This window comes from Chiloscyllium plagiosum, chromosome 31 (genome assembly GCF_004010195.1).
Source record: "Chiloscyllium plagiosum isolate BGI_BamShark_2017 chromosome 31, ASM401019v2, whole genome shotgun sequence".
In the NCBI taxonomy this organism is placed as follows: Eukaryota; Metazoa; Chordata; class Chondrichthyes; order Orectolobiformes; family Hemiscylliidae; genus Chiloscyllium; species Chiloscyllium plagiosum.
In genome coordinates this window covers 7,145,515-7,169,300 of record NC_057740.1, presented here as the reverse complement: position 1 = coordinate 7,169,300, position 23,786 = coordinate 7,145,515, and the positions used below count along the sequence as shown (strand labels likewise).

The following is a 23,786-nucleotide window of genomic DNA, read 5'->3' as shown; positions in this document are numbered from 1 at the left end:
GATTCTGTTACTAGTCAAGATTCTCCCTCTGCTGTAAAACTCTGCCTCCACTGCACTCTGCAGAAGAAGGCTTCTACGTCTCATGAACAAACAAAATGGAGGAAGGTGATCAACCAGTATTGTGGAAGTCTCATGTAACATGGGAAAAGCTGAAAAAAAGAGCAAGGAGAGCTACTGGGATTAGGTTTTGTCCCTAATTTCAGAATTGAAATGGTTCCAAGAGGTACCTACTCTTTTATTGAGAAAGGTAGATAAAAGTCTATAGTGCTGCACACTAGCGAGATTAGAAAAAGTAATAGAGAAAACGAGATTACAAGTGAGCATTGGGTGACCTCATGGTTACAGTTTAAGTTGTGTCAATTGGACAAGGAAGTGAAAGCTGAAGGAGGAAAGAAGGTCCATACTTTTGAGGTTCTGAGAATGAACAAGTGAGAACAGAAAGTTCCAGTAAATTTTGATTTGTTTTCCTTCTACTAAATATTGACAAAATGCAGTGTTTCAGGTTATTTACCTGCTAATCCTTTCCAATTCACCTCTGATCAAATCTTCCAATACTAATTTTTGAAGATAGATTTTAAGTGGTATTAAAATAAACAACATTTGTGTGATCTATTAACAAGGTGCACTGGAAAAATGGTAGAAATAAACATTTTCTCAATAATTTCAATTTGGTAAACTGTTACTGTGAATTGAATGGTGTTTCAAAGAGGCAAAATCTTCTTGTAGACCTATAAGGGTGTCAATCCAACAAATTGTCTTAATTCCAAACAATGTCATGTCAGATTATTCAAATATTTAAATCGCAGGTCAGAAGTATAGCAGACTGTCACAATGGACTTAATTTTCCTCTGGACTTTGGGTCTCTGGGAGGATTGATTGGGGATCTAGACTCTGCACCCGCTGGGAAAGGGGCCTTGTTGGATATTATTGGAGATCTCCAAATTGGTTGTTATCCAATAAAAGATGGTAGGCTGACTCATCAATCAGAGGGTCAGCAGATCTGCAACCTCAAAAGCCTAATCGGGAGAGGTAGGCATGCTGGGGAAGGACAAATAATAGGAGGGCTCTCTTGGAGTTATGAAATTACTAAATATTTGTAGCAGCCAAAGAGGCAGCCCTTCAATTGGAGAGAAAGTTGGTGTCATGGGCCCTTCCCTACACACAACTCTGTCTTTAAGGATGGAGCTCTCTAGACCACTGCAGGGAGGCTGCTTCTAGTATTTTGTCACCGTATGTTGAGGGGAGGGGGTACTGCACCAGAAGTAGAAATTTGCCTCTCACTGGGATATTATAACTTAAATTCATTGCCTGTTTCCATTGAGTTGGCAATTGATCCATTGCTGGGCTGCTCTAATTTTCTAGTCTACCCCTTCTCCCAAGCCATCAGGCTAGTGATGAAAAATGCCACGCCTATAAAGGTGACTATATGAATGTGTTGTGGGTTTACCACCCTGCAATAAATACCAGAACAATGAGGACAAGCAAAAGAAAGATGGTCTTTTACGAAAGATGGGGAATGTACAAAGGTACCTAAGATACCAGCTTAGAAATTACAAACCTCAGGCAATATCTTTAGTTAATGAAGTACTTTTAAAGTATTAGTACTGTTGCAATTTCAGAAACATGACAATCAATTTGTGAAACAAAATTGTACAAGCTCCCATGACCAGATGATGTGTTAATGATACTAATAGCAGGATAAACATTGGTTAAGGCACTGCACCACTCCTAACTGTGGCTTCTCTTCAATCAGTGCTAAGGATTTTCTAACATCCACCCAAGGAGAAAAACAGGGCCCCAGTTTAACATTTAATCTGAAAGACATTAGCTTCAACAATGCTGCAGTACTGTATTGGAAGGGTGACTTGAGCTATGTACTCATGTCTCTTGAATGGGATTTGAACACATGATTTTCTGACTTAGAGGTGAGTGTGTTACCATGTGGCTCAGGCTGACATTTTCACACACCCTATTTACTAACCTGGTAACTTGTTCCTTCTTCCATCAGTAAATTACAGTTGTATTTGTGTAATCATATGAAGAGTCTTGAGCTCCAAGTTGCCCAATGATGGAGATGGATTTGTGCCCCTCATTTGGAATGCCTAATTACACTGTCGAAAGTGGCTGGCATAAGCTGAGCTGTTCCAGACCTGGGCAAGGCAGAATTACTGAAAGTGAATTGAAGCAAAACTGACCAGCTTGACTACCCTTTCAGCCAGTTTGCTGTTCCTTCATTGGTCAAAATCACTGTAACTCTCTGACAGCACTATGGGACAGCTTCACCATTATGACTACAGCAGCTCAAGATGAAGGTCCCATCATCACATTCTGAAAAGCCGCTAAGAATCATAAATAAATGTAGTTTTGGCAGCAATGCTCATAACTTGAGAATACATTTCTAAATATTTCTTTTATATGGAGTTTGCTGATGTCTGTGGAAGTTCCACACTTGTCCAGCTAAGTGCTGGACATAAGAGCATTTTGGTCACTCAACACTACAGTTTAGGAAGAGTAAAGAGAGCAGCTGGGGACATAGTCTTTGGCCTCTGAGATTGTTGATTACTTAGATGTCAGGATGTGATTTCACAAGAGTCTGGGGTATAAAGGAAGAAAATAGGAAATAACTCACAAAAGACATTAAAGTTGTTAGAAGCAACTGAAAATTGAGCAACAGCAAAAATTATGAATTTTGCATATGAATGCCAAATAATTTGAATACAAATTAGCATTTGAAGAAAGATTGGATTTTCTCCTCAGTTTCCAATCAGATTTAATTGAATGCAGAATGTAAGATTTAACTTTTGTCTCTTTGTTAAGGTCAGACTTCCTCTTTGTTGAACTATTTCTCTCCTGTTCCTCTTTCTTTTTGTTGAGATTTAACAATATTTACAGGGCTCAATGCTCAAACATAAACTTGCAACCGTGTCTGCTGCTCATGTTTGTTAACATGATGCTGTTGTTCCAGTCAAACTAAGCAGATGAAGGAGACCCTTATACCCCTTGCAATCCTGCTCCAGTTTTGTGACCTTGATGGTGCAGCTCTTGAAACCGGCAAAAATGTGAGATTTCAAAGCCATCCAGTCTCCATTGAAAACAGCAAAATAATATGCCTCACAGAAATGTCATGCTATAAAATTCTTTGAAAAGAACAAACCTTTCCACCTTCTCTTCATGCTCATTACTGACTATCAATCAATCAACATCCTGGGGTCACCGCTGACCAAAAGCTCACAGTCAAATAAGTGCCAAGAGGTCAAAGGGTTGTCAGAGGCTGGACATTTTGCAGTAAACAGCTCTCTTCCTGCCCCCTAAAAACTTTGCTACCAGGTAAATGCCTGATGTTTGATGGTTAATGTTCTGTTCACTGACCTGGACTCAAGAAGCTTGACACTAACAAAAAACACAGCTGTCTGCTTCATCAGTGCACTATTTATTAGGTTAAACATGCATTCCCTCAGCACACAGATACAGGAGTGTATCTACCATTTGGAACACTTCAGGAACTTGCTAAGATTTCTTCAACAGCTCTTTCCAAATGTACAATGCCAAGCAGAGCAACAGGCACCACCTTCTAGTCATTCACCATTTCAATTTGAACATCTGCTACTGTTCCTTCATTGGTCAAAAATCACTAACTCCCTGACAGCACTATGGGATAGCTTCACCATTATGACTGCAGCAGCTGAAGATGAAAGGCCACCATCACATTCTGAAAAACTGCTAAGAATCGTAAATAAATGTAGTTTTGGCAGCAATGCTCATTACGTGAGAATACATTTCTAAATATTTTTAAAATATGAGTTTGCTGATGTCTGTGGAAGTTCCACACTTGTCCAGCTAATTGCTGGACATAAGAGCATATTTGGTCACTCAACACCACAGTTTAGGAAGAGTAAAGAGAGCAGCTGGGGACATAGTCTTCGGCTTCTGTCATTTTTGGTTACTTAGTGGATGTCCGGAAGTAAATGAGAGTTCATGCTCCCCTCTCAAGGTCAGAGTAGCTTGCCTTTCATACCCTGACGAAACATTTTATACTGCATTTTCTTGTTCCCAGGGCAGTGATAAGAATGGCAGAAGGCAGCACTGGAGTGTGTGAGGTTGGTGGAAGAATTCCCTTTCCCTGCCTCTCAGGTTCCTCCGTCCCTCCACAGCTCGGCTGGATTTGACCGTGTCTTGTGTTTAGCTTCCCACTTTTCTCTCCTGAAGGTGGACGCCCTCTGGGGCACAGTGCTTGGACTGCACAATTTCAGGACGTATTTTGCGAAGGAACAAAGGGTTCCTTTGAACATTAACGTGTTCAAAGAGAGCAGTTGACATTGCGCCCGGACTCCTGGTCAATATTCTTCCCATAACTGAAATAATTAGCTCAGCATCGTAGGTGGGATCTTGCTGCGCACACACTACTGATGACGTTTCGGAAACTTGGAATCTCGCCAAACTCTGAAGTCACGAAGGGCGCCATAGAAATGCAAGTCTTAGTATCAAGTTGAATTGTTTTCGGAGGCGGGAATTTGCCTTAGCAAAGGGCTTGAATCCCTGTGGACGGAGGAAGGGTCTCACCTTCTCAGAATGCCCCCCCCGGGTAGGGGGCAGGGGTGTCTCTGCTTTCGTATTACCATTTAGTTTTGTTCGGTGTCACAGCCCTCGTCAGCAAACTGCGAATCGGAGACAGGTCGGTTCCGGATTTGTGGGCGTTTTTCTCGCGAAGTGGTAGTGTCCCGACCCTTGGGCTCAGAGGCCGGCGTTCAAGTACCGCCTGCACCCTGAGGTGTGTTTTTTTAAAAAAAAACCTTTGGATCAGGTAGAATAGCGCCAGCGACCCAGACAAGTGAGAGGTAAGTGTCTGGAGAACAGCAGTCGGGGGAGATGAAAGCTTCTCTATTCCAGGCCGGGGACAGTCCCGAACCTGCTCCGCCTGGCCCGGCTTGCGTTTCATTTCCATTTCCATCTCCTCCACAAACTTGAGGTCTTCCTCCACTCACTCTCGAGGGCAGCCTTGGAAGCTTATTTAAAGGCGTTTTGGGGAAGCGTTTAGGGGAGGGAGGGGGAATAAAAGCACACACACTAAAAGATAATCATGCGGGTCAGCCAGCTAATATATTGTTGTCACCAGGCGTTGAGGGGAAAAGAAACAGTCAACAGGAAAGGGGAGAGGCTTGGACACCATCGAAGGTCAGGGAAAAGGAAAATGATTTCACTTTAGATTGGGAAGGTTGCCATCCATGGGGCAGGGAGCAGAGTCGGGAGGATACTGAGTACAACAAAGTATTTCATATCTCTCACCAAAAGACAGGCTTGTAGCTAGGATCCATGTGTTACACCCCCTTCCCTCTTTTATCTGGGATCAGAAGAGGTTTAGTCCACAGCTACATTCACGTCCTTAGAGATGGAGGATGTGGTGTCTCCATGCCTTTAGAGAGAGGTGGACACTGCAGGGAGTAGAGTGCTCTTCCAACACCACTTTTCATTTAACCTCCCTCTCTCTCACCTTTGGTCCGCATAAATCAATCAATTGTAAAGCACAGGTGATTTACTGGCCATGTTTAATAGATTAAAAAATACCACGAGTGATTTGGTGATGGGGTAAAGAACGTTCAGTTTTGTGTAACAGCGCTGCTGGATATAAGGAAAAGAACAGGTTTGGTGAGTTGGAGAGTGGACTGTTGTGGTTGTGCCTACTGTTGAAGGAAGAAGCAAAGTTTGGGAAAGCCTTGCTGGAGGGGAACAGAAAGGTCACAAGGAATTTGATAGACTAGAGTTGAGACAGTGGAGTGTTGTAAATTTAGTTGGATTTAGATTGAAGGGAGTGAGAGAAGTAGTGAAAATGAAATGGTTGATATGACAGTGGTAGATGTCCAATTAAAATGGCTGGAGGGTAAGGTGGAGGAGAATTAGGAAGGACAGCCAGGATGGCAGATTTACTGAGGGAGGTGTCATTGGCCTCCTGGACAACAAAATAAGATACCGTGTTTACAACATCAGTTGAAAGAGCTATTCTGAGAAAGGATAAAAGGTCTTTTATAAGATGTATGAGCAGAAATTAGGCCTTTCAATCCATTGGCCATTCAATTATAGCTGATAAGTTTCCCAACCTCATTCTCCACATAATGTTTGATGCCCTTGACAATCAATAACCTATCTGTCTCTGACTTAAATATACTCAATGGCCTGGCCTCCACAGCTTTCAGTGTCAATGAATGCCATAGATTCATTACTCTCTGGCTGAAGAAGTTTCTCCTCATCTCCTTTGTAAGTGTCTTTCCTTTACTCCTCGTCTCTCCTGCTCATGGAACCATCTTTCCATCTACTCTGTCCAGGCCATTCAGTATTCTGTAAGGGTCAGAAACGGCAAAATCGAGGAGAGGTTGTAAAAGACAAGGTGAGGAGAGAGGATTGGAAGAAAGAGAAGAGGAATTGTAGGGTGTTAGTTTTTGTTGCTTGAAAGGCTGAATTATTTTCTTAAACACTTGAAAGGAATGAGGGATGATATGGATTAGAAGCTAAATGATCTGAAATATTAAATGGACTAATCTTGCTGAAGATATACGTTCAGAGCATGTGGAATGCAATTATAAAGAGATGGACTTCTATGTAATAAAGACATGGGAAAATCACCATGTGAGGAATTAATGTACTTTGCAAGTTTTTAAGTTCTTATGTTAAAGTTGTAAAATTTGAAAAAATATATTCAGATACAGTTAACATTTCTGATTGCTGATTTGTAGTCTTTATGGTAAAGTTAATTAGTGGTTGTTATCCTAAATCCAATAATATAAATGGAAAAACCTATGATTTTGTGCAATAAAAAATAGCAATTTCACTGCAAATCAACAGGACTAATTAGAAAATAAATCAATTTGATTCCTAATCATCAATAAGATTCCTGCAGTCACATAAAATATAAAAAAAATTGATTTGATATTATTGGATATCAGATTCTCTGCAAAAATCTGTAGCCTTCATGATAAAGCAAGTTGTTCCTGTTGTGAGCAATTGTGTAACAGTTGTATGATTTTAGTGTTATGTAAATTAAAACTAAAATTGGTGTCACAGGACAAGAAATATTGTCAAACATATTAGCACAGGAATTGTGCCCCTATGAAAGATGACCTTTAGCTTTTCTTTCTATATTTCTAAGAATTATGGACATTATAGAATATAAACAAGTGTTAGGAAATATAACATGCTTCGTTTACTGTTCACAACAGAAGGAAATACGATGAGTACATGCCCATTCATGCCATTTCTGTATTAGTATTGCTGTCTCCCAGCATTCCATACTGATATTTCCATGCTGTGCAGCTGACCCTCGCTGTAGCACTGGGAATCCAAAAAGGGAATTTTGTCTACTAATGGATCACTTGGAAGAAGAGGTTATATATAGAAATGTGGAGAGCTTTAAAGACACTGTAACCTATCGAGAGTTTTAGGTAACATCAGGGTCTCGAGTGAAGCTTTATCTGTTTGTGAACCCTGAGTCTTCTTGATTGTTGCCTTGAACTCACTCCTAGTACCAGCATTATAATAAAATTATCATTAAACATTAAATAAATTTAACCACCTGGAAATACTGAACAGGCTGTATAGTCCTCGAGGTACAAATGGTGATTGCAGAAGCTCCAATTTCTTCCCATTTCATTGATGACTATGAATCTTTCCTGATTTTCCTGCTTGCTGATACGTTGTGTTGGAAGGATTTACAAGCTGATACTCAGTCTGTTTAGTTGTGTTACGAATATGCCTTCCTTGACTGCTAGGTGCTGGAGTGGTATATCTGATTCAGCAGTCACAGCACCAGGAACCGGGTTTGATTCCAGGTCAGATGACTGTCTTTGTAGAGTTTACATGTTCTCCCCATGTATGCATAGGTTTCCTTTGAAGAAGGCGTTTGGTATGCTTTCTTTTATTGGTCAGAGTATTGAGTATAGGAGTTGGGAGGTCATGTTGCAGCCATACACGACATTGGTTTGGCCACTTTTGGAATATTGCGTGCAATTCTGATCTACTTCCTATCGGAAGGATATTGTGAAACTTGAAAGGGTTCAGAAAAGATTTACAAGAATCTTGCCAGAGTTGGAGGATTTAGCTATAGGGAGAGGATGAATAGGCTGGGGCTGTTTTCCCTGGAAGGTCAGAGGCTGAGGGGTGACGTTATAGAGGTTACTAAATTCATGAGGGAGATGGATAGGATAAATAGACAAAGTCTCTTCCTTGGGGTGGGGGAGTCCAGAACTAGAGGGCATAGGTTTAAGGTGAGAAGGGAAAGCTATCAAAGAGTCCTGAGAGGCAACGTTTTCATGCAGAGCGTGGTATGTATATGGAATGAGCTGCCAGAGGAAGTGGTGGAGGCTGGTACAATTGCAACATTTAAAAGGTATCTGGATGGGTATATGATTAGGAAGGGTTTGGAGGGATATGGGCCGGCTGCTGGCAGGTGGGACTAGATTGGGTTGGGATATCTGGTTGGTATGCATGGGTTGGACCGAAGGGTTTGTTTCCATGCTGTACATCTCTATGACTATCCTCCAGTTTCCTGCCACAGTCCAAAGACGTGCAAGTTAGGTGGATTGGCGACGTTAAATTGCTCATAGTGTTCAGGCATGTGTTGGCTAGGTCATTAGCCGTGGGAAATGCAGGGTTGTGGGGGAATGGGTCTGGATGGCATGCTCTTTGGTGTGGAGTGTTAGGCTGACTGGCCTGTTTCCACACTTTGGGGATTCTATGATCAGCACAATACCTGATTTGGTGGTGTAATATGAGTTTTAATTTCTGAACGGATTTAATAGTGGTGTGGAGACGCTGTTTTCACTTCTGACGCTTTGAGAAACCAGACACCATATATTTAAGATGTCCACTAATAAATGCCATAAGGAATACAGAAGAAACATTTGAATATGGAACTTTCACCTCTAAACATCAAGGCCAGCAACCTGAAAAATCTCTTGGGTTCTCTTCAAATTTATAGATTCATAGTCATAGATTTGTACAGCATGGAAACAGACCTTTCGGTCCAACCCGTTAAAGGGATTTTGTGCAGAAACAATCTTTCGAACATAAAATTAGAACATACATTGCCTGTTATCACATGAAGTAGTTGAAGTGAATAGGATAGATATACTATAGTGCCTCGACTTATGAACTTAATCTGTTCCGGGACCCAGTTCGTGAACCGAAAAGTTCGCGAACTGAATCAATTTTCCCATTGTTCGGATATTTCCAGAGTTTTTCCTCTTTTTTTGTCTCTTGGAGGTTGGTGATGCCACAAGAAAACGATCCAGAGGAACTTGTTTTTTTCTTTGTTGCAGAATTTTCCGAAAATGGGACATCCCATTGTCATTTAACATGTTCACCTTCGTTCGTACCTTGAATTTTGTACGTACATTGAAGCAAACTTTTACGTACAATCCTGTTCGTAAACCGATTTGTTCGTGAATGGGGTCTTTCATATGTCGAGGCGCTACTGTATTTCAATGTGAGAATATGTGAGATGAAACGAAATAGAATGTATTGATGAGGTGAGATGAAGAGGGTTAAGAGAAGGCTTGTCTGGAGTATTGATGAAGTCAAAGACCACTTGGGCTGAATGGTGTGTTTTCATATTGGAACTGCAATACACACACTTCAATATTGGCTAGGCTGGGAAGGGGTAAGGGAGTGGATGGCTTTTTATTGTTTTTTTCCTTGCAGTGGCTTCTCATGTTAATCTACCTTCCTGCGGTGTGGTCACCTTAGTGGTGGCTCTTCTTGATAACATGCCTCAGTGGTTGTTGTTTGGACACTACCTTGAACATAGACGTTTAAAAATTGCAGGTTGGGGGAGAAGATAGGAGACTGGGACCAGCTGTGTAGCACTTGCAAGACCCTGACATGCACGTGGTTACCCAAATTGCGACCTTCTGTGTTCTGGTCGTTTCTTTGACTGTTAAATGGCTAAATAATCTGTTTCAGTAATGTTGCTAGAGGTACAACACATCAAGGGAATGTCCTTGCTCTAACCTAAGGAAGAGGAAGAAAACATAGAAAGTGAAAGACACATCTGTCAGTGCTGCTACAGTGGAGATGAGTAGCAGAAATCTTCATCTTTGTAATTATAGTTTCTTAGCTCTGGCATCATCCAGGAGAACATATGATATATGTGATCTTTCTGTGACTTTAATGTCTACTCTGTAACCGGATTCCCAAAACCTTATCCCCACCTGTTATATCCATGTACATTTAATGGTAGATATTTATTAGCATCAGAATTCATTGATTTTTTTGGATTCTTTATGGGAATCATCGGCTGTGATTGACTAATTTAGCAAGTGCTTAGGATCTGGAATGCATTGAGCAAGTCAAATGTGGGCCTTTTGTTTCTGTTTAGTTCAGTTTCATATGGGGTACTATATTTACCCGTTGACGGACAGGTGAGACTTTGTGTCACTATCAGACTGGGCAGTACTGTTAACCAACAGGAAAACAGGTAGCCCCTACTATCCAAAAGTAGAGCATTCCCAGGAACTCCTCATAAGCTGAAAATGGAATAAAGCAAAGATGCATGATTAATATGGGAAATAGTATCTCAGTTTCGCGTAAAAGCGAAAATCCTCTTCGGATTCGCAAAAACAGGTACTAATGTGGGTCTTTCATAAAAGTGAAATTGCGTAAAGCGGACGTTTGAAAAGCAGAGTACATCTGTAGTTGAATGGTTTCAGCTAACTAATGTTAGTAGTTATAATATATTAGCTTCACCAATCCAACGTTTACACCATTGAACACCTTGCTGCTGCACAAGTTAGTATCAGGACTCGTGCTGCAGTTGTGTGACCTTCACCTAGAGCAATGGACACACAAAGCACTGGCCGAGGAATCCGAGAGAGTTTCACAGCTATCAGATAGATGAAAAACTCGAACATTATCGGGTCGTAGATTTCAAACCAATGGCTTTGTACTTGATTGTGGGATAGTCATAAAGAATAGTAATAAGGGGAAATTGCTGGAGAAAAGGTAGAGATAATGAAGGTAAAGATTAGATTACTTACAGTGTGGAAACAGGCCCTTCGGCCCAACAAGTCCACACCGACCCTCCGAAGAGCAACCCACCCAGACCCATTCCCCTACATTTACCCTTGACCAATGCGCCTAACACTACGGGCAATTTAGCAGCATTCACCTCACCTGCACATTATTGGACTGTGGGAGGAAACCGGAGCACCCAGAGGAGACCCACGCAGACACGGGGAGAATGTGCAAACTCCACACACATAGTTGCCTGAGGCAAGAATTGAACCTGGGTCTCTGGCGCTGTGAGGCAGCAGTGCTAACCACTGTGCCACCCAAAACAAGTTTGTAAATCATTTTACAAATTCCACAGTAGGTTTCTGTAGCCACACAGTGAAATTGATAACATTCTTTCTTTGCTATCAGTAGAACCAGTTTTTTTCTCTGTCTTTCAGCACCATTTCAGTGAAAGAAAACAAGAGTGACTAATTTGGGAGTGGTAGGATCGACAATGTTTCCCTCTCTCGTCACTCAGATTCTTTCCCTCTATTTTATTTTCTTGTTCTGTTCAGTGTCTATATCCCCATTCCATTCATGACTTTCCTTAGGTGTCATATTGTTTCCTGAAATCTCTGTCTTGTACAGTTTCTATTCCTACCATAGAGTGTCACAATAATTCTCTGCTCATCTCTCCTTCCCAACGGCAAATATTAAAAGGAGGCCCGACAATTTTTCTTGTGAAAAAAGGTGAGTATGTTGAAGGGTCTTTTGTTTAAACCATTTCAAAAGCGACGCCTGAGAGTAGTTTCTAGATGCAGTTATTGTGTGGCCTTGGGGGCTGAGGGGAAAACCAAACTGACATCAGAGATAGTAGTGAATATGAAATTTCACCAAAAACAATGCATTTCGGAGCAATTATAACACATTGTTCCCAACTGAAATTTGGTACCTGTTGTAACCTTTTAATAATGGAGAGTTATTGTGGAAAAAAATAAAAGAACTGCGGATACTGGAAATCAGAAAGAAAAACACAAATTTCTTGGAAAAACTCGGCAGGTCAGGCAGCATCTGTGTAGAGAAAGCAGAGTTAATGTTTCTGGTCCAGTGACACTTCTCCAGAGTTATTGTGAGCTTGGTTTGACCATCGTACCTTGGCACAACTCCAGTCAGTGTCATGAGATATAAAAGTTCTCCTTCCTAAATATGTCAGTGTTTTTTGCAGGGATTGGAGCCTTCTTTATTTTTACAAGTGTTGTTTTATTGGCCATACACAGTCTTTGGAATTAGGGGAGAAGTTGCCTCTATCTAAAGATGTCTCTAAGGCTGTGTTGATGGTCACCAAATTTTACATCTTTATATTTAGGATTTGATACACATTTATTTTTCTCCACATTTGAAGTTAAAGTCTTCAATAACACATTTGGTGTGGTCAGGGCCTGGGGAAGGGAGTACATTAGGTGTTAATTACTGGCGTCCCACCCTATGTCTTAAAGCAAGCTCAGCAGAACTGCCCACTCTAAGAGAGAACCAACCAGAGCAATGTCATCCTTGTAGACAGATCAGGAAATATTTTTCTCCTAGACTGTTGAGTGTCTTTGGAATTCGCTCTCTCAAATAACAATGAATGCAGAATCTTTAATTATTCTTAAGGCAGAGGTAGATTTTCGATTACAATGGAGATGAAAGATGATTGGAGGTGTGCTGGAATGTAGAATTGAGGTTAAACTCATCAGCCAAGGTCTTATTGAATGCCAGAGCAGCCTTGAAGGGCCAAGTGGCCCACTCTTGTTTCCTGTTTGTGTGTACCTAAGAGAGACAGAATCTGAGAATCAGCTCCTCAGATTAAATTCTGTCTCTCTCATTTTTCAACAATCACAGGCTGTTTCTCGCCTGGGTTCAAACCTCAGGGTTGCAATCGCCTGGGTGTAGGGATTGCTGTTGTCTGGATCCTGAGGTATATGTGGGTAGGAGGGGAGGGCGATGGGAGGGGAGAGGAGGTGGTGCGAGGAGAAGAGCAGGCTGCAGGAACTGGTGATGGAGGTCACAGATGATGAGGAAGGAAGAGTCTGCAGGGGATGTAGGGGCTGCACGTTGGGGTGATAAGAAAGAGGTCCAAAAGTGGAGGGAAAAAGGGAGAAGTTTGAAAGGTGCATGAAGATTGAACAGCTTAAAATTTATTGCCAGAAGAAAACTCAGTTAACTGGGACCCAGGAAAACTTGAATGTTGATATGATTACCCATTAGATTTTTGTGATATACAGGTTCCCCCCGTTCCCGGGGTTGTTTGGTCGGGTGGTGGGGGGGGGGTGATATGTTCCAAGACCTACTGCAGATGCTCGAAACCGCGGATAGAAGTGAACCCAATAATTTAAATGGGAAATTTGCCTCCCTGGCAGGCCCCTGGAATTATTTCTGGACAGTTCCATGTAACATTTTTGGGCCGCGGATAACTGAAACTCTGGAAACTGAATCTGTGCATTCGGGATTTCTACACAAAAAACCCTCCTAAATCCATTTGTGTTGCAGAATCTAGAGTCTATCTCCATTTAAATAATATTCAGCTCCTCTATTCCTCCTGTGTATAACCTCCTATTTTTTCCACATTACATACCATTTGGCAAGTTTTTTTCCTACACACTTAACCAATCTCTATCCCTCTGTAGACTACTTGTATCATCCTCACTACTTGTCTCACCACCTGTTTTGTCTGTAATCTTGATGATAGTGCATTCACTTCCATCAATCAAGCCTTGTATTATAAATAATTATGGCCCCAGAAATGATCTGTAGTACTAGTTAGCTGATGAAAGGGCAGTGCTGTGAAAGCTAGTACTTCTAAATAAACCTGTTTGATTATAACCTGGTATTATGTGATGCTTAACTTTGTCCACCCTAGTCCAACAGCAGCACCTCCACATCATTTTGTTTTGTCATCTTTTGTTGATTTTTAAAACTTTCCCAATTCTTTGATTTCCCACTAATCATTGCCAAATTGCTGGCATTTTACTTCCAATTTGATGCTGTTCTTGATGTCCCTTGTTAACCGTTGCCGCTTTACCCCTTGTTCCTCACTGGGACGTATCTTTGCTGTGAGTCGTGAGCTAATTTCTACACATCTGCCATTGTTCATCAACCATCTTTTCTATCAAATGCCTTCCTAGTCTCCTGCAGCCAATTCTGCCCTTATTTCCATATAATTATCCATGTTTAGGTTTAGAACATTTGTTTCCAACTGTAGTGATTGGAACGGAGGCCAGGTGGATCTCATTGACTGTGACATCCTTGATTGGAGTTGGTAACCTGGCCAATCAGGGAGTTTGGTTAAACAGGAGATTCAGAGAGTCTCTTCGTTCTCTGGACTGGCTCTGAGCAATCTAGTCAGAGTCCACAGACTGCAGTAAATAAAAGGTGACATAGTGACAGGATACCTGCCTCCTTGGAGTTATTTCATCAATCCAAGTTTCTAATTTTCAGAGTGAATGCAAAATCCTACCATGTTATGACCTCTGTTCCCAGGGAATTGTTTATTCTGGGATAACTTACTAACTTTGTCTTATAACTAATTACCAGATCCAATTAGCCTGATCCCTGGTTGGATCCATAGCATATTGTTCTGGGAAACTATCCTAAATACAGTCTATGAATTCTTCATCATGGCTACCTTTGCCAATTTGATTTTCCTAATCCGTATGAAGATTAATGTCTTCCAGGCTTAATGGACTGCTGTTATAAATGCCCTCATTATGTCTTGATTTATTCTTTGACCTACAGAACATCCTCTGCTCAGGGCACCTATAGATGATTCCCATCAGTGTCTTCTTCCACTGTTCTTTTTTTATGTCCATCCATATAATTTCTGTATCATCTGATCCAAGAGAATTCCATCTCATCTAAACCAAAGCCATGCTGCCTCTCTTCCCTTCCTATCTGTCCTTTCGAAAGGTCACATACCCCTGAATATTTAGTTCCCAGCTTTGATCTCCTTATAACCACATCTCTGCAATGGCTATAAAATCATGACCACCTGATGAAGGAGCAGCGCTCTGAAAGCTACTGTGCTTCCAATTAAACCTGTTGTACTATAACCTGGTGTTGTGTGATTTTTAACTTTGTACAACCCAGTCCAACACTGACACTTCCAAGTTCTAAAATCATGTGTATTAATCTCTATTTATACAGTTAGTTCATTTCTTTTGTTCTGAATACTATGTGCATTCAAGAAAAGAACCATAGATTTGGCTTTATTCTCTTGGTGTCCATTTTTCCTACTTTATTTTTTGCTTGTATATTCTGTCCCTTCTGGATATCATTGTTAAAACAGCTGCCCTGCAATGCTGCCATCTCCTTCTGCTTTGTAAGCCTATGTTTCTCCACTCCTAAACACCCCCCTCCCCAAATAGTTGCAAGCCCTCTCTACAGCCCTTATGCAGGTCACCAGTACACCGGTCTGAATGAAGCCCACACAATTGTACTACCTGCTTTACTGTGCTCATGAGCTGAACCTCATTCCCCCCACATGCATTTAAATACTTTGCTTTGTGTACCCGATGCCAGTTTGCCATGTTAGTGACCCTGAGGTTATCACCTTGGAGGTTTAGCTCCTAACTATTGAAAATTTTTCAGCAGAACCTCCTCCCCAGTCCTATCAGCGTTGTTAGTAACAATGTAGATGATAACAACTTGATCCTTCCCCTTCTGCACCAAGTTCCTCTCCAGTCCTGAGGAGATAATCATAGAATCTCAACAGTTTGGAAACGAGCCACTTAGTCCAACAAGTCCACGCTGGCTCTCCGAAGAGTAACCACCCAGATCCATTCCCTGTTCTGGTACTGTACATTTCCCCTGACTAATGCACCTAGCTTACACATCCCTGAACACTACGGGCAATTTAGCATGGCCAATTCATCTAACCTGCACATCTTTGGACTGTGGGAGGAAACCCATGCAGACACAGAGAGAATGTGCAAACTCCACACAGACAGTCACCCCAGGCTGGAATCGAACCCAGGTCCCTGGTGCTGTGAGGCAATAGTGCTAACCACTGAGCCACCATGCCTCAGTCTTTAACTCTGGCATTGGGCATGCAATGCGGCCTTCGGGACTCATGCTCCTGGTTGAAAGATCAAATCTGTCCTCCTAATTATACTGTCCCCAACCACTACTACATTCCTATTTCCTCACCCCACTTGAATGGTCTTCTGTACCATGGTGTTGTAGTCAGATACCTCATCCTCCTTGACATCCCCATTCTCATCCACATAGGTTGCAAGAACCTCATTTTTGCTGGAACAATTGCAGGGAGTGAGGCCCCACGAGAGCTGCCCTTTTGGGTCCCGACATGTGTCTCACCTACAATCACCTCCCCCTGTCCTTGATCACAGTCCAACTTCGAATTACTTCATTGAGTGCCTCCTGGAGAAAAGGGAGGGGGTGACTTTCCTCCTCCCTGATGTGGCGGAATGTCTACAGCTCAAACTCCAGAGCCCCAACTTGCCTCTGAAGTTGCTCAACCTGCAAACGCTTGTTACTGATGTGTTCACTGTTGATCCTGGTGCCCTCACAGATCTCACATCATCCAATCTGCTGTCTGTATCCAATTTAGTGAAGTTATTAACTACAATTACTCCTGTACTCTTGCTGTTTATACTTTATTGTATTTCCTTTTTTTAAAGCACTAGTATCAATCTCCTACCTAACAAGCTATTTTTAAATAAAAACAAGGAAAAGACCTGAATATGAATTAGAAACATTACTTTTTCTTTAAAGGTTAGAGAGACTCACCAATCAGCTGCTTTATTTTGGCAAAAATCAACTGAATACCTCTCTCTTTCCTCTGCTGAATTCCTTCAGATGCTGGACACCCACAGATTTTTTTAAACATTTACTTGTTTACAGATGTTATGACTTCACACTTGCATCTTATTTTTAACTGAAGTTGTTTAATATATCATTACAACCCCATGACACTGTAATCCCTTTGCTATAAATTCTGTGTTGTATGGTCCTATTCCACAACCACCTGATGAAGAGGCAGTGCCTCGAAAGCTAGTGCTTCCAAATAGACCTGTTGGACTATAATCTGGTGTTGTGTGATTTTTAATCTTATTGTAAGAAGCATTCAAGTGCTCAGTTGTACTGAGTTAGCTACTTAAATTTGTTCGCAACACAAAGGACCTATCTCACTCAGGAAATGAGGATCCAGTTTCAGCCAGTTCTTAATTAGACTCTTTCAATGCACCACCTGAAAATAAGCCTACTCAAAGCTTGCATTTCTCTAAAGCAAACTACAAATTACAATCTATTGAAGATTTAAATACCTACATACTCAGCAAATGCATGCTCACTTACTCTAAAGCTGCATTGGATTTGCTTGCAGAATTGTGTTCCCAATTGGAAAGGCCTAGCTCACTCAGAGAAGTGTCTCACTTGCAGAGAGAAAAAAGGAAAAAACATTTTGGCGTTGGATGGCAGTGGTTGAACTGACAGAATTTCTCTTGGAAATAACTGGACAGGCCTGATGGATTGAATGATTTCCTGAGTTGCACTACTCTATTATCTATGTCTCAAAATGCATCAGAAAGTTGCTTAACAAGACCTGTCAAGAGTTAAAAATTGGGGTTGTTGGATATAAACCCATTATTTCTCTTCCGGGCCCTGTGTGTGGTGAATGTGACTGAATTGCTCGGGAGACTGTTGTGGGAGTGGTTTGAATAGGATTGTGAATCACAATGTATTGCTACCACCCAAGGTGCAGAATAAACACCATTACACCACTAACTCCTATTGTACAATACTAGAAACATACAGTTGGAATCCTGAGGGGTGATACAGTATATTGATGTGAAACTAGATTCTTAATCATCAACACAGTGAATTTTCATCTCAATACAAGGGGAGGCAATGGCCTAGTGGTATTATCACTAGACTGAAATTAGAGACCCAAGTAATGTGCTAGGGACTTAGGTTTGAATCCAGCCATGGCAAATTCTTAAATTTGAATTCAGTTTTTAAAATGTTTGGAATTAAGAATCTAACGATGACTACAAATCCACTGTCATGAAAACACCATCTGGTTCATGAATGTTCTTTAGGAAGGCAATTGACATACCTTAGCTGGTCTGGCCTTCATGTGTCTCCAGAGCAATGTGATTGACTCTTAACTGCTCTCTGGACAATTAGGGATGGGCAATCAATGCTGGCCTAGCCAACTGCACCCTAATCCCATTAATGAATTAAAAATAAACATCTTCATGTCAACAACATTGGAATGAGAATAGGTCATGTAGCCCTTTGATTTGCGCCTAATCCCCAGTTCAGTTAGGTCATGGCTGATTTGTGAGTTAACTTCATATATCACCTTAGACAATTTTTTTGTTAATAAATACTTATCAATTTCAAATTTAAAAATAACAATTGGTGCCTGGCAACAGTTGCCTTATGTAGAATGTTTCTTCATTTAATTCCTGAAAGGTCTAGCTCTATTTTTTAGACTACATTCCCTAGTCCTAGACTTGCCAATTGGTGGATCTAGTTCCTTTCTACTTTATCTGTTTCCTTTAATATCAGGAGATGTTATGCAGAGAACCAGGCAGTTTGCTGCAGGAAGGGAAGGAAGAGCAAGGGTGTTAATTCTAGCATCAGTTTTAATGAATGTTTGGGCAGCTTAAATCTCCCGACTTTTCATCCAAATATGAATAATGATATAGAGGTGCATAATACCCAGTTGATTTGAAATTAGCAGTTTGGTTCAGTCAGTAGCAGTCTGACCTCTGTTTCACTAGTTTGTGTATATAGTCTAGAAATGTTAACTCTGTTTCTCTGATATGTTGTTGAAAGACATTGAGTTAAGTTTGGTTAAGTTTGGTTTACAGCAAAAGTACTTCTAATATCTTCAATTGAACTAACATAATAATAATAGATATACATGTTCACTGATTTTTGTGTTGTTAAATTCTTCTGTTTTAAACCATGAACCATGTGGCTATATTTCAATAAATACCTTGGTTTTTGAATTTCCAAAACAAATAACCAAAATGTTATCAGTTTCTACCAAGATCATGATAATGGTACATTTATATTATGTAACAACCCCTCCCATTTGTAAAACAGTTCAACATCTGGTGTATGAGGAGCAATGCCGTGGGATATTTTCTAACCATAATATATTTAATGGGGAAATAAGACTTAATTTAGAGTATAATGAGAGGATTGTTTAAGCTTAAGTTTATTTTGTTTCTGTTGTATAAAGCAGAATTGTCCTAATGACACTATGGAACCAGATGTGCCTCATTGATATGATTCAATGTAGCAGTGAACCGCACCAATGAAAGATATGAATTTGAACACCAAATCGCATTGAATTAGCTGGCTTCAACTGGAGTGACATTAGACTCCTATCGTGCAATATGCACAAAGATGGGCATCTTACTCTTGAGTGTCATTCATTGTCTCCCATTGTAATGTGAGTGTATGGTCATAATTGAAGGGAGGAGAGCTCTATCCTGTGATATTCTCGATGGTTAATTCAGGTTCACACCTGAAGAGTGGCTACCTAGCTATGGAATTGGTTCTCTGTACAAAGAAAAGCACAAAATAGGAGAGAGAAACATGTACAGTATTAATTTTGAAAATGTTGTCAAAAAGAAAAATAATTATTGTGTTCCCTTTCTGTTTCAGACTGAACTGATGAAGCCTAGCAAAGTATCTTAATCAACCTAAGAATTGGCATTACAAGTTGCCTTAGCATCTGTAGACGAACAAACTTCACATCCAGTGATGCACCCAAGAGATTAGCTTCCATTGTCAGATCAGCCTAAATGGAATTGGAAGTAAAGTCATAATACAGGCTGGTTCCTTCATGTTCCATTAGGTTGATCCCAGCTTGATATTAGGTGCAATTATGGCAGAAGATTGTGATCACATTCCATCTCTCGATGATTTGTTTAACATTTTGTCTGAAGTCACTGAGCAAAGGTTGTTCAGCCTATGGTATAAGTTTTATTCTAACAACTCAAGAACTTCAAAAGTCCATCAACTACTTTATAGCATCATATCATTCTTCTTGAAAAAGACAGATGAGGCCGAGAGAGCAGCAATGTTAGTGTTAAATGAAATGCCAAATGACAGATCGGCTTTGTACATTCTCAACAAAATTCGGGGTTTAGAAGGTGGTGCACAGCGAGAACAGAAAACATCTGAAATATCAAATGAAGAGTTTTCTGCAGAAGATGGTAATGTTCTCAGAGACCTGGCTTTGATGCTTGCATTGCTAGTGGAAGAAAATTTGTGCAACTCTTCCATGAGGAACCAAGCATGCCAAGCTGCCATCAAAGCATTCAAGTCCAACAATCAAAACCACAAAATGGATCTTCAGGAACTTATTGAGGAATTTAGGTGGCAGTTTGGTCCCATGTCTTTTGAAGGTGAGGAGAATGCTGAAGTATCAGCTCTGAAGTCAACTGAAGAACAAATTCCAAGTATGAGATCAACAATTGAATGCAGGACTAATCCAGTAACTGTCCCGAGTAAACCAGCAACTGACTCACTGAACAATTCAGAAATTACGATTCCCACTCACTTTGAAATCAGTGCATCTCCCACTGCATCATTCATTTCCAATTCACACAGGGACAACTTAAATTCCCCAATAGCAAACTCTGAAGAGAGTACTGTTAACCTCAGTCATTCTATGAAAAGACAATTGAATCTGTCTTCTGACAAATCTTTGGGAGAGGTGAAGGTGACCAATGGCATTAGAGTTAAATGTGTAAAACAGAAGAATGTTCCTTCAGCTTGTCTAATTGAAGGGTCTTCACAAACACAAGTGAATGAAGTGAGACCAACAGAATGTACAGGAGAAAGGAACAGTAGCCAGCTAGTTAGTTCAAAGTCAAAAATGTCAGAAGACTGGGAGACAGGGAATGAAGAACATACCAATTCCATTTCACACGACCCTTCACTGGGAGCAACCAAGCTGCCAACAGGTGACCAGTCAAACTCCACTGAAACCACATCTGGAAAATTCAGTCCTTCAACACCTCCTCCTCCGGCAGATGAGGAAATCTTTGAGAATAAATTTTACTCTTTTGTTGTTTTGCATGCCCGAGAAGATGCGGAAATTGCAGAAAATGTTCAGTTGAGACTAGAATCGTTAGTGAAAATGGAGGGGGCAACGTTTTCTGAGGAATTCTGTCTTCCAGGACGATCTCCAATAAAGTGTATTGAAGATGCAATTAACAATTCTGCATTCACAATCCTCCTCCTCACACACAAGTTTAACAGTCGCTGGGAAGAGTACAAGACCAATAGTGTTCTGATGCATTCAATTAGAAATGAGCACAAGTACAACACAGTCATTCCACTGCTACCGAAGAAGAGTCGGATGTGTAAAAATGACATCCCTTTTGCACTGACTGCTATCAATAGTCTCGATGAGAATTCGAGACACTTTGAAAGACATGTAAAAAAGACATTTACTTGGAATGTACTTGAGAGGCATAAAAAGAGTTGGCTTCAAGAGCAAGAACGTAAACAGATAGAAGAAAAAACAGCACAGGCCCAAAAAGACTATCAAAGTGCCTTGAAAACTCTATCAGCTAACTGGAATTATGTGCAGATTTGTAGCCAACTTGCACAGAGTTATCATCACTTCCAAGCAACGCATCCACCCCATCCTGGACCTGCTGCAGTTAATGGACATGCACAGCCAGTGCTACACCCACCACCTTATCCCAACCTCCCTGTATTTCCTGGGTTTAATATTCCTCTATCATCTTTACCAAACCAGCCAAATTTCAACCCGCAGCATGCCATGTACCAGATTATGCAACCACCCTTTCAGTTCATTAACCCTAGCAATAACCAAAATGTAAATGTCAGTAGTTCCACACAACAGCAAGGTCAAGGCACTAACATAATCCAGATTCAGCATGCCAAAAATGTACAGATAGGAGACTCTAACCAGATGACAATAACAGATTTGACTGAGAGTTGTGAGAGCACAGATGATGAGGACAGAGAAAGTGAGCACAATTAGATGTCTTGCAACTTTTTTTTTCATTGGAGAAATCAAAGATCTGTAGGATTGTGGATTCTATTAAATGTACCCTCTGAAATGAAACTCAATGTAACCACCCGGCATGGCAGCTCAGCTGATTACCAGTTTGCAGCTTCTCCCCATGTGTGCATTGGTTTCTGACAGGTCCTCTGGTTTCCTCCCATGGTCCAGGGATGTGCAGCTTAGGTGGATTAGCTATGATAAATGTAGGGTTACAGGGACAGGTTAGCACTGGGTCAGGGTGGGATGCAGTTCGGAGGCTCAGTGCAGATTCGATTGGCTGAATGATCTCTTTCCACACTATAGGGATTCTGTGATTCCAAATGTAAATTTTCTTTACCTTGGTGGTAACTGCTGTACAGAAACGTGACCGCTGACAAAGCAGATCATCTGTTTTTATTATATGGTGTACTTTGCCACTCTGAGCTCAGTTCTCTGATTCCCGCAAGGCTTTGACAGGAAAGCTACAATTAGCCATGAGTTGCTGCAGCTTAGTCAATCTGCTCCTGTTTGCAACCCACTGACTCTGTGTCTGATAAATGTGTATCAAAGTAGACAGTGTGGGGTGCTGATCCTTTCCACAATGCCACTGTCAGTCAATGAAGCAGAATGATCATTTGATCTTTGGAAAGAAGAAAATTACTGTCCAGCAGTGTTGAGACTTTAATATTGTACAGTAATGATGACTGAATGCCTCAATGGAAAAACAGCTGCTGAAAGAACTAATAACATTGTGAGGAAAAACATTTTTTCTACACATCCAGTCGTTAAAATATGAATAACATTTATTGAGAAGGTTGTCATGAACTAGTTGAACTGAAGCGTCTGTTTCCATGCTGTATGACTGTACGAGAAAGTGTGAAGAACCTTGCCAGTTGTATCTAGTTTGCTTGTGACGGCCACAGTAGCTTTATTTAATTCCTAAAATTGAACTACTTAAAATGATTAACTTAATCCTTTTCTTGGGTTTTTCCCACTTCACCCTTGGTCAACATTATTACTGTGCATTAACTCTTGTTTCAAGCCAAATATATGCATCGTAAAGTTGGTGGAGCTGGCATTGTTGATTGTTGACACAAGTTATCTGACTTTGTAAAACTTTTGAAAATCAACAACCCAGGCGGTACTGATCTGATACTGAGTTGTGCAAGTCACAAATCTTAGCTTCGCTTTTCACCTCTGGCCTCCCTCGAGGCACATTTCAAGGTCACTGTTCATTTGCCCTAAGTGACCACCATTCATGATGTGCCCAAGCAGCAAGTCTGTTCCACAGTGACAAACATTCTAGCTGCTCTACCCACGTGACCTGTCAGTACAGGAGGGTGAAAACCGGCAAGTGAACGTTTTTGGTTTTTGTATGAAGGTCAAGGAATCAAATTAGATGAAAAGTTGTCCCTTCTGGCAATTAGAATTCAAGACTTGTTTCCAGCAAAAAAAAATGCTGGAAAGCTGCATGTAACCTGCAATGATATATGATCCTTTGAGGCTGAAATGACCCTTCTTGGGGAGCAGATGAAGTGAGCCCAGGCACTGATTAGGAATGCTTGGAGAAAAGTTTGGAATTAAATACTCTCAGCATCTGTAATATATTACTTGAACTAGGCAAATCTACAATATCCTGGGTTTCTGTTGATGCTTACCCAGCCAGTCCTGATTTATTTTAGATTTTGGAGTGGCAAGCAAGGATTCTTTCCACACAACACTGGATAATCCTCCTAGCTATTGCCCAAGTTTTTAAGATAGTCCTAGC

General features: G+C 40.9%; 1 protein-coding gene across 1 annotated transcript; it reads left to right on the top strand.

Annotated features, from left to right (window-relative positions):
* The first annotated feature begins 4,406 nt into the window (after positions 1-4,406).
* On the top strand, positions 4,407-23,083 carry ticam1 (toll-like receptor adaptor molecule 1). The gene is made up of 2 exons (XM_043720914.1): positions 4,407-4,835; positions 19,657-23,083. Exon 2 carries the CDS (start codon positions 19,880-19,882, stop codon positions 22,013-22,015), a length of 2,136 nt encoding a protein of 711 aa, XP_043576849.1. The 5' UTR covers positions 4,407-4,835; positions 19,657-19,879; the 3' UTR covers positions 22,016-23,083.
* Positions 23,084-23,786: the final 703 nt, after the last annotated feature.